The sequence below is a fragment of the Alligator sinensis genome, unplaced genomic scaffold (genome assembly GCF_000455745.1).
Source record: "Alligator sinensis unplaced genomic scaffold, ASM45574v1 scaffold741_1, whole genome shotgun sequence".
In the NCBI taxonomy this organism is placed as follows: domain Eukaryota; kingdom Metazoa; phylum Chordata; order Crocodylia; family Alligatoridae; genus Alligator; species Alligator sinensis.
In genome coordinates this window covers 9,971-21,858 of record NW_005842212.1, presented here as the reverse complement: position 1 = coordinate 21,858, position 11,888 = coordinate 9,971, and the positions used below count along the sequence as shown (strand labels likewise).

The following is an 11,888-nucleotide window of genomic DNA, read 5'->3' as shown; positions in this document are numbered from 1 at the left end:
AGGAACAGGCGTAGCTTTAAGGAGTTTGTTACTTAACGGCTGCAGTGAGAGAACAGGATAAAATGCTTAAGCCTTTTTCTCTGTATAATGCCAACATGTTGGCTTTCAAAAAATCTCAGTGAAAAAAATTGGTGGATTTTTTAAAAACCAAAAGGATAGCAATCGAGACTCCCGTGCAGTTCTCCAGAAGTCTAATGCTTTGAAGAAAATTCAAATGCTGGTCCAAAGAGCATTATCACCACCCCTGCATTCAAGAGAGTTACTTGACAGGTGGCCTGGGAGAGGCTGCAGTTGCATTCTGCACAGGCAACTTTTGTCCAACTTCAACAGGAACCAAAATTGAAGAATCGGTTATTGCAATCTTTTTCTGAAAACTGCGGTTGTAGTTTCTTCCATAGCATTAATGCCAGCCTGTTTTGCCATTGCTCAGAGTTAAATGGATAGTTAGAAAGTCAATGCACTTATATCAGTCCCTTTAAGAAAGGGAACATTTCACAATGAGTTAATGGAGAGGATGAAGAGAAATGGGAGTGCTTTTACCAGTAACTTGCAATCCTCTCCTCCCCCCAGTCCCATGTCTGATACAGTCCAGCAAATATCTGAACAACTAAAAAATGGGAATGGCATGCGCCTGGTTGAGACACGTCTTCAGTACAGAACTCAACGCTCAGGATCAGGGCAAAGCCTTTTCTGGACAGACATGGCTGGATGAATGCATCTAACTGCACTTTAACTCAGCGATCTTCACTGGCCGATCCAGTACGTGCACCTTATCATCTCAGAGGAGACATCTTCAGAAACCACCTCAGTTGAGCTTCATCTTTGTAACCTGGAAGCGGGGCTCATGTTCTGGAAAAAGCAGCTCCTCTTCAGACAAAGGACACCCATGGGAAGAGTACACAACAATAGCAGTGGGAAATGGAGAAAGGAAGAGTAACCAACACCCAACATGGATTCCTTTCAAGTTTTGTTCTCATCGTATATGTCCAAGACTGGCTCAATCGTTGAGAATTCACTCTCATAGACCAGGCTTCGAGGAGAGAGAGAATTGCGGTGAAAGAAGTGGCCACCTAGAAGAGGCAGAACAGAGAAATGGCTGTGTTAGAAACACCTGCGAGTCTATACAACCAGACAAAAACCAAGAGCAAAGTCTTGTCTGCATCATTACTCACTCTTGCAAGTAATTCAGTTCTGATCAGGAGCATAATGTACACATAAAAATTAACCTTCTCGTTAAAACACTCACCAGTACAAAAAACAGAGGAAAGATGAGCATGAGGACTCCTAACTTCGTTGCATCTTTATTTTAGGAGAGTATAGGATTGAAAGCAATCATTTGTTTGGTACCACAACTGTTCAGTGTGGTCCTGCACTTCAAACATCCTCACCTGGTTTGCCTTCTGCCATGTATCATGCGCTCAGCTGGGTGTAGGCAAGTAAACAGTGTCCGCTGAGGATTGGACTATGGCCAAATTTATTTTTACCTTCAGCAGCTAACTAATTAAATAGTTGTGCTTTGTTCACCAAGTTGGTCTAGAAATCTGGGTACAGCACTGCAAGCTGGGAAGCCCCACATTTGAGCTCCAGGCTCCAAGACACCCTACTGCTATACAGTGCTAAACTTGGGAATATTGAAGATTTGATGTCCTTTATTTTGCATGGCACTGTCAACTGGTGGAAGAAGGTATGTGCATGTATGATCCCACCTCAAATGGTTCTTTCACCAGGAAGAGAGGCCTAGTCTCAAGGATGGTGGAGCATGTTTGAGTTAGCAGTCATTAAAACTCCAACTTGCAGTGAGTTAGAGCAAGATCCAGTTAAGAACTCCTCACGCATCTGGCCTGAGACACTTAAGAGTTAGACCCCTTGGACTGTGATTTAAGAGCAGCCAGGCTGAATGGGGAGGCACCTAGACCTAGCCAAGAAGTCATGTATGTAGGCAGGCATGCATCTGAAGTCTGCCCCTCTCACAACTCAGATGCCTCACTCAGAGCTGCAGGAAGGACCCTCCAGGGTCCCTTCCTACAGACTTATTCAGTTCTTTGAAAGAATGGATGTAAGGCTCACTCCCTTCCTTCCCTTTGAGAGTGTGGTAGGCAGTACTGATATTTTGTCTAATGCTCTCCCATGACACAAGATGCAGATTCAATTCATTTCTCAGCCCAAGGGGATGCAAACCCACATCTCCCTGGAGACTGTCCTAGCTATAGGCTTGCCTGGGTGGCAGCCCCTCTCCAGGAACATGTTTGAGCCTGCAATTTTGGATTTATTGGGATTCACGTGTCACTTTGGCACAAGAACTCCTGTTGGAGTCTGAAAGCTCTACTAGAAGAGTAGGGAGTAAAGGGGGCAATGGACCCCTCCCATTGCATGCTGTTACCCTACCCCCCACCCAAAAAGAGGTAGCTTTGTGGGCATTAAGAAAAAGCTGGTTTTGCACTCTCACTGTGGGAGTTGTTACAAAGGTTAAGTAAAGATGAACCGTGCACTTATCAAAGCAAAAGGCCTAATAATAGTTCTGTCTGGGACCAAAAATAGGGTGGATGGGTATGTCAGCTTCCTCTTCTGTAGCTCTGACAATGCACCGCACACTCCGGACTCGCAGCGACATCTACTAATTCTAGTCCTGAACCGTCCAGTGGCCGCGTGACCCAGACAACAAGCTAGCACTGAACGGTCTCCACCAGTCCGACTTGGAGGGGAACCTTCTTGAGAAATGGTTAAAGGAGTGAATTAATCTACTACCTTAATCTTCCATGAGAATAAAACAGTAGTTAAAATTCCACAAGATCTGCCAATAAAGCAGATATTTAGGCGGATATAAAGAAACACACTGTGCTGGAAGGGGGTGAGAGAGGAGGAGAGACCAGCAGATATGACAATTGAATGACTGGTGCTCAATTTGTGGATTTGAATCCTATCCCAGACTTAAGCTTCCTGGAACCATACAATGCTTTAATAAAGAAAGATGTATTTATTTACACAGATCAGCATGGGACTTCAGCTCCCAGAGAGATCATAGTCCCTCTTCAAACAAACCTGAACTCCACCATAAATATCTACTTGGGAAACATATGGGACAACATGGGTATTCGGAGCCTCCTGCATTACATGTTTTCCACTGTGTCCTTCTGCGTCAGCATTTCAATTATGATCATCCTGTGTCCCATTTTACACTGCCCAAAATGAGCAATGGGGTTTTGAACCTTTTGCCGCCTCTGCCACCCTACTGAAATGGTACACATTGTACGACTGATGCGGAGGCAAAACAAAGGGCCCCTAAAGACTCAACACTGCTGCTCTTTGTTTTTATTACACAAAATCAAACAAGGGATTAGGAAGCAGACACCCGAGGCAATCATTTCCTCTATGTGCAGAGAAACTTGCCCTCTAGCAGACTCAATGGGGAGAGTTTAGTTAACAGGCAGGCAACCATAAATGTTTCCTCTGACAGATCTGTTTAATTAATCTGCAAGCAAACACTGTGCACTCAGCACCTCCCATGCCTTGCTACCTTCAACGCTTTCTTGCTTCCCACAAAAGCAAATTTACCTTGTCCACCTAGAGGAATTGCATCTTTATATCCAGCCTGTACCTTTACATCCAGGTACAGACTGTTCTGCTTCAATAGCATTTTTGGAGCTCATAATTCATTCTCTAATGCCTCCTATTCAAAGTAAGTCAGCTAAATCAAATTGCATTTTTCACAGTCCTTCGTTGGGTAGCAGAACTGCCTGTGCACCAGAAAAAGTCCCAAAAGATGCCTTTGTTAAGCCAAGTATTGCAGGCACTCTCTGCCAGATGCAGACAACTGAATGGAAGTCCCCCTTCTTCTCTCCTTCAGTTCCTTAAGGCAAATTTTTTCTGTTGGCCTTAATCCCACAAACACCCAGGAGACAGCACACCAGCCATATGTTGCCCGTCCCCTCTTGGTACTGAAGGTCGTGTTTCAACATGGCACCTTCCACCCAGAGAAGGTAAAGCCTTATAACGGGGCTCAAGAAAGGACAAACCTACCCTCAGAATGCATCTCAAGGCAAATATTCAGTGCGATACTATCATCACTATCCAGCTCGGAGAATGTCATCACTAGATCCCAAAGGGTTTACACAAAGGAGGGAAGGCTCACTATCCGCATTTTACAGAGGGGGAAACTGAGGCCTAGGGTGGTGAAGTGGTTTGTCCAAGGTCACTTAGCAGATTACGAGGAGTGAAGAAAACCAATCCTAGTTTCAACCCAGTGCTCTCCATTTGGCAACACTGCTTCTCCTCCACTGCAAAGATATTTTGGAAGAAGCTTCCATTCAACAGGACAGCTCTTGTGTCGTGTAAAGCTACCGGAGAATTAAAACAGAGCTCCAGCTTGTTCTAAATTTGCAGGGGTTCTTAGTCAGAAGTTTAAAAGGACCCTTAGCACCTTGCCTAACATGCTTTTTCCTCCCTTAGGCAGAAAGCTGCTTTGTTTAAAACTGAGGTAATCAGCACTCTGTAAATCCACTGCCACGTTGGGCATGAATAGATCTCAGTAGCATGCAGCAACATGCACACGTCCAGCAAATTTCTGACAAAGACATAGTATACTCTTCCCATTTTGCAGCTACCAAGACCACCTGAGAAAGACTGCACAGAAGCCTCACTATCCCTTAGATGGGGAAAGCAAACCAAAGTGAATTACTCCTATTTACAAAGGTCAAAATAAATACATCTTAAATACATCCAGCACCTTGCTATTATTTTTTCAGTATTTAATTAGAGAAAACCATTCAACAGTGATTGAACACGAATGTGAGCTTAAAACTGACAATAGCTTCACCATGTGCTGCGGGGATAGGCGCAGTACAATGGCATGTATTAACAAGTTACTGTAGTGCTGTTGCATATATGCCAGGTACTACTGGGGGTCCCTTTGTATTTACACTTTTATGCAGCAGAGTTCAGAGCTGCATAGAGCTGGGTGCTGTGCAGAAACGGAGACGCTCCCTGCTAAGAACAGCTGACTCTGCAATGCTTTCTCTCAACACGGAGATATGGTTCGGGCACACCTTAGGCTCTTTGCACTGAATGATCCATTTGGACACTAGGAAGATGTAAAGTAGCAAGAGAGCCAAATGTCACCAGAAATTTTTTTCCTCCTTGGCAGCAACATTTGGCAAAAGGAAGAGAATGCTGAAGGACACACTTCTTTGTATACAATCGCAACAAGAGGAGCTGACAAACCCTTGCTCTAAGCATTTATACCTAAAAGTAGTGGATGGCGAATGACTGTAGGCTGTTCTTCTGCTGGCCCAGAAGCACACATGTATTCACCTTCCTGGGGTGGTACAAAATCTACTTAGTGAATGACAGTAAGGTAGAGTTTTATCTTTGGTTTGAACTTCAGTTAGCCAGCTTCTCTACTTTGTGAGCATCTAATGGATGCAATGATCAGAAAACTCGAAACAAAGTGAAAGGGCGAAGAAACGGGGGTAGCGGATGTCAAAGCCTAGAACCAAGAAACTAGTTAACTTTATTCCTGGTACCAGTCAAAAGACAGCTCTTCACTTGTGGCATTGGCCTGTTGAAGTGTGAAACAGCCCTGGCTACGGTGTCCCTCAGAATCTGGGCCCTAAAGTTTGATGTTTTTCAGAAATAGCTCTTTACATTACTTTGAAAAATAACCTTAAAATGATAATCCCAGGTGGTAATGGGAGTATTTGACATACTATTTCAGTTGTCTCATACTGTTAATAAATGGACAAAAAATGAAATCTCTGAACTCTCTAGTTTGTGCATCATACTTCACTGTACTTCACTCATCTGTCTCGGTATCAGTATTCAGCAATACTGGGTTTTATAAGTAGTCAGTCCTAGGGCATAATATATAGGGTTGTTCCTCCTCCCCTTTTTAAATCCATCCAAGATTCCCAAAACTGATTCACTGCTTTCTTCATTGACTGTATTTGTGATTCCTTCAAAATTTCAGAGGCTCTATTTTAAAAAAAAAAAAAAAAAAAAAAAAAAAAAAAAAAAAAAAAAAAAAAAAAAAAAAAAAAAAAAAAAAAAAAAAAAAAAAAAAAAAAAAAAAAAAAAAAAAAAAAAAAAAAAAAAAAAAAAAAAAAAAAAAAAAAAAAAAAAAAAAAAAAAAAAAAAAAAAAAAAAAAAAAAAAAAAAAAAAAAAAAAAAAAAAAAAAAAAAAAAAAAAAAAAAAAAAAAAAAAAAAAAAAAAAAAAAAAAAAAAAAAAAAAAAAAAAAAAAAAAAAAAAAAAAAAAAAAAAAAAAAAAAAAAAAAAAAAAAAAAAAAAAAAAAAAAAAAAAAAAAAAAAAAAAAAAAAAAAAAAAAAAAAAAAAAAAAAAAAAAAAAAAAAAAAAAAAAAAAAAAAAAAAAAAAAAAAAAAAAAAAAAAAAAAAAAAAAAAAAAAAAAAAAAAAAAAAAAAAAAAAAAAAAAAAAAAAAAAAAAAAAAAAAAAAAAAAAAAAAAAAAAAAAAAAAAAAAAAAAAATCTATTAAATATATTGAAACGATCAGACACTTCATTTCTAATTTTAAAAGCTGCCTTCTCAGCTGAAAGCTCTTTGACAGCTAAGAATTAAGCAACTATTTTAATGTAGATTTTGGCTGCCTTCCTAAATTCTAAAAGTGCCTATACATTAAAAAAAATCCCTATTCCCAATACATTAAAAAAACTAAATCCTATTGTAGTACAAATGGCTCTTTTCAATAGTTTAGTTTAATTAAAAATGTTAGATTTCAGATGTCAGTTAAAGCTGGATACCAGGGGAAAAAGCCCACTTGCAACAGGTTTCAACTCTGATCAGCTTATGGTTTCCCCCCCATCTACTGGGTTCTCCAATGCACCAGCCAATCTTATTAATTTAAACATTAGGCCTTGGCTGTGAACCAGCTCCACATTCAATAGTGAAGACAGTGTGTGCATTTTTACCTGAACAGTAAGCTATTACTTACTCTCCGGTTGGATAAGTAAGTTTGCGTGAACAGCTTGAGATGAGATGAAATGTGATGGGATGGATACTATCCCTCACTCCCTCTGCCACATTACCTCCCCAAAGCAGTTTAGCAGGAAAGGGCTTGTTCACAGGGTTTCCAACTTATAGAAAGATATTAGCAGCGTTTCACAACTGCCTATGAGTTAACATGAACTAGACCCTTTACTAAATAATACTGATCTGTAAAGAGATTTAGCAACTGAAGGGGGAGGGAAACCCTACCTCTTGCTTGCTATTGCTGCACGAAGAAGTGGTTAGGATCGGCTTCACTTCCCATGAAAAAGGGTGGTGGGGGAAGGGTGCTTAGGAAGTTTGAAAAATGTGTTGCAATATTAAAACAGAAAACAACACTCCAAACCTCCTGTGGTTGATGAAGCTAGGGGAGCACACTGCTAGCCTCCTAGCACAACACGAAAAAGTTAGGGGATGAGAAATGAAGACAATATTCTTGAACTGAGTTTTAGAAGCAGAAAAAAGAGACTCAAGATGCTGGGTCCAGCTACTTGACTAACTATAAGCTGGTAAGAAACAGCCTCTGACAACACTGTCATTAACCTCTGCGCTAAAGGTGGATATCATGATAGTGTTAAAACAGCATCTTGCAAAGCTTCCACCTACTAGTTTGTGCCTCTCAAAGGAAAAGGAGAAGTCATTCACAGAAAGATTAAGTAAAGATTAATTAGCAGAGCTTAAGCCATTCACAAGAGGAGGTTAAGGAACACATGCAAATTTCAGCAGAGGATGAGACAAACACTGAAACAACTCAATACAGAAGGCTCACAGAAAATAAAATTCAACCTCAGAATAAAGTTTTCGTAATTAAAGTCCTTTATTTCTTCATTGTTTCCTTAATACAAAGCTTTGGCATCAGCAAATTTTAGGAAAAATAAAATATACTAAATATAACTGCTTGTGCTGTATGGATCAATACATGATGCATAAAAAGGTGGGTCTTTCCAAGGCAACCGGTCCAAAAGCATTTCTTCAATACCATTCTGCTCTGTGGGGTGAAAAAAGGAAATATTAGTATTAATTACAATACTGCTCACAGTTGCATAAGTCTAGTAAAAAAATATCAATGAGGAGCAATTACATGCAGCTACAGAAAATTGTGCAAGGGGTTTGTGCACTGCATACATCACTGGTCACGTCATAATGAAAATGCATCAGTTATCAGAATGCCTTAGGGCAACACTGCCAGCGGTTTGAGAGTTGGCTACGAGACTGTTGTGGAATATCCACCTGACACCAAAACGTTGCTGCTAAGGAAGACTGACCAATATTTGGAGGCTTTGGATTCTGGAATGTGGTCATGCAGTTACTTTTGGGAGGTCAGTCTAGAGTCACTTCTGAATGCAGAACAAACTGTTCTCATTTCTTGCCTTCCATGAACCCATTATCTAAGAACTGAGAGGAAAAGTAGCTGTCAAGTCAAGCTAGTTCCTGGAACATTATAAATTAAGACCAAAGGGAAGCAGTCTTTTAAACAGCGTCTCTTACAGTCATTCCCTTCTAAGCAACTTTATAGTAGAGATGAATAGTGTGAAAACAGTAGGTATTTTATCTTTTGCATATGCACATGAACACAGAAGGTGTGCCCTAAATCAGATGAGTTTAAAACTGCAGGAAAGTGGGAGAGGGAAGCAGCAGGGAACGTCACTTGGAGGGTACTGCTGACTGAGCTCCCTCAGACTATGTCCCATCTTCTACTCATTTCACTCCTTCCTGCTAGTTTCATCTTGGAAGATGAAAGAGGACCCTCATCTTCACGCTGAATTACTGGTGTATCTGCTAAATGGTGCAATGTTAGCCCCAGTTGTTATATGGAGAACAACACAAGAAGCTTTGTTGCTTTTTCCTCTCTCGCATCTATAACAACCTGGCATTTCCTGCAAATCTTAGGAGTCAAGTAGTATGTGGCACACTGATCAGCAGAGGAGCCTTCTTGCTTGATGTGTAGCATATTAGGTAGCACTTAAGCAATTAACCTCGAACCTCTCACGCACAAGGGACAGACTAGAACAGGGTTGCCTAACCTCACAGCAGAGTTGGAAGCTGCTTAGATTATTGGGATCTGACTGGAGAGCCACTTGGGAGGTGGCTGCAGGTGGGGATTCAAGTCACAAGATGGGAGAAAGTGGTGAAATTTTGCCACTCTTCTGTACTTTCCCCATTTTCCATTATTGCTTCTGTATTGGAGAAAGATTGCTCAGCTCATAAGCAGCTGGTACAAATGCTAGGGAGCTTACCATCTCTCCCCTTTGATCTTGCATACAAACAATTTTAGTGAGGAGCCACTTTCAGGCAACCCAGCCAGACATACCTTACCACGAATGTGCACGGGTAGTAATCCATTGAAAAATTTTAATAGAGAGACTTATACCCGACAAGAGAGAGAAGGCACTCCCTCCTTCCCCTCCTGCCATTTCTTCCCAGCATTGCCTGTGATGCATGCACCAAAACCAAGTATACACACGTATTTTAACATGTACTTACTCATTAGCATTCAAGCTAGCTGTGGCTTTGATGATCATGTAGCAGAGTGTGAGGGCGCTGAGGAGGCCAAAACTGGCAATAATAAACCATTCTTCTGTTGACAAAGGAAAGGGAGGAAATCACTCGTGGGAGAAGGCTTATGTCAAAGCGATGTCAACATATCCCTCAAACACTGGCAGAAGGCAACAGGGTTTTAAGCCATGACTGGCACCGGGAAGTGAAGCAGAAGGAGGTTAGCCATAGAGTTACTGACTGGAGAAGGCTAGCAAAGAAGAAGTGGAGAGAGGTGTGGAAAAAAAGCATGGCACAACAACGTCTCCTGGCTCAGCCCAAGGGTTAGCGAGAAAGAAAGATCACTTAATGACAAGTGAAATGCAAAAGAAGGGAGAATGTAAATGAAGACTCCTACCTCTCCTACATTAGTTAACACTGCTGAGGCTGGCTTTCCTTAGCTCAGACCGTGTCTCTTCAAAAAATATTTGCATGCACACTCACAGAATTCAGCACATTCCTTTTTTCTCCAAAGCAAATGCTTTTGTTCTATTTTAAAACAAAAAATCAGGGCCACCCACCCAGTGTTTAAGCATAACTCTAACAAATTTTCTCCAACATGGAAGGAAGGGCTGTTTGAAAAGGAGAGAGACTTCAACTTTAACAGAATACAAATAGTACATACAGATACTTTAAAGAGGAAAACCTTGACGGTAATATTAAAAACAGTGGATAACAAACAAAGGCATTATTAGTTGTGATACTCTCCCTTTCTGACAACTTCTACAGATGCTAATAGATTTTGTTGCAGATCTGCGTTGCTGAATACAGATTTTAGGTTCAATGTGAATGTATCAATTAAGGCACACAATGCACAAGGCTAAATGCCTGTACAGCTTGTTTTAATTTAATTTATATCCATCAGGGTGAATTGCTGCTTATTTTTCCTCAGTTCTTTACTATGGCAACACAGCTGAATGCAGGTAGCTACAGCTGAGAGCAGACAGTTAACACACCTACAGTCAAGGAAATTGAGCAGTTAAACTATTCGACTTTGTTGTGGGTAGGCAAGCTTTGAACACTACACAAACGCAGACCAGGATTAATTTGTCTTCAAGAGAGATTTGAGTAAGGGATGCACTAGTAGTTGACAGATGCCAGACAGATGCCAGACGAAGACTTGTTGATTTTGCAAATGAACTCAGTTTGAAGTTTCGATTTGCTCACGAGACCAACACATTTCTGGAACTGATTACACTCGTCAAGACAAGAATAATTTTCTATGGCAAACTTCCTTTGCTGTAGCATCTGAAGAAACGCTCCAGAAAGGACAAGACTAAAAATACCATCTTAGAGAGCTAAGAATACCAAGCAGTGTCTCTGACTTTGCGAGGCTGGATGAGTAGTTAGGCAAAATTGTCTCCTTACTTTAAACTGTCTTGAACCATGGAATCTATTTTTTTTTTTTAAACAGTGAAAGTGGAACCCCCCCCCAGCTATCTGTGCATCAAATCACTGCTCTATAGCATTTAGAAAATTATGCAATTCCATGCATACTGTGCAGTATTCACAGAGGCCTATTTATACATCAGAAGCCCAAGGTGGAATCTGCTCCGTGGAATTTTCTCCAGTTGCTCCTTTAAAAAGAGGAGCCTGTGAACAATTTGGTCAAGCAGTTCAGCAGTGGTCTTCTGATGCCATGAAATTCCTAGATTATGCAAGGTTCAGAAGCCTCAACATCAAATGCAACAAATTACAAATTAAAAGGGCAAGCATAACAAATGTTAGGGTTAGCCTTTCAGATCTCTGTTGCCAGCAAAAGAACTTTCAAATGCGACACAGAAATTGCGAAAGGGTTTATCTGTAACAATGCTAATTTAGAACCAGCTAACCAGTTAAGCATCTGCACAATATTTTTTTAATAATAGTAAAACAGTAGAGGCAACCAAAACTTCCCAAACTAACTGTCAAATTCAGTTTGTATTGAACCCTGCTGTATGTTTGTTCCATGATATATGAAGAATGTACATATTAATAATAAGCATTTGCAATGTAGCACCCGATTTAATTAGTTTCATTAAAAAGCGTGTACTTTATTGTACAAACAGAGTGATCACTTTCATCTCTGTAAGGCAGTGGTTCTCAATCTTGTTAAAGTTAAGGCCCCACCTCTGAAAATGCCAGCTTTTAGTTTTCACTCATTTTTTGACTATGCAAAAAAGAGAGCAGTTTTTCTGTTGCAAAGAACTCAGAAAGACCGTAACGGTTCAGAATGTTTTTAGCACTCTGGATTCCTATTTGAAATCCTTGGGTTTATATTGTGAATCATGTTTGTACACCTAACAGTGCTAATGTTGTGTGGCACCCTCGAAAGGATGTCACGGCACCCCAGGATTCCCTGGCACCCTGATTGAGAAT

The 11,888-nt window shown here is 40.3% G+C and overlaps 1 protein-coding gene across 2 annotated transcripts in view; it reads right to left on the bottom strand.

The window, feature by feature from the left end:
- Window positions 1–6: 6 nt before the first annotated feature.
- The window catches only part of RNF130 (ring finger protein 130), a 13,381-nt gene continuing 1,499 nt past the window's right edge, over window positions 7–11,888 (bottom strand). Inside the window, exons 3-4 of one of the 2 annotated variants that reach the window (XM_014521386.2) lie at window positions 9,480–9,573; window positions 7,789–7,983 (exon numbers count right to left, since the gene is read on the bottom strand). In XM_014521386.2, the coding sequence (XP_014376872.1) occupies window positions 7,968–7,983; window positions 9,480–9,573 (110 nt within the window). In that variant the 3' untranslated portion in view covers window positions 7,789–7,967. Of the gene's footprint in view, window positions 1,071–7,788; window positions 7,984–9,479; window positions 9,574–11,888 lie in introns of those variants that run through there. The other variant, XM_025207884.1, reaches the window with a different exon arrangement.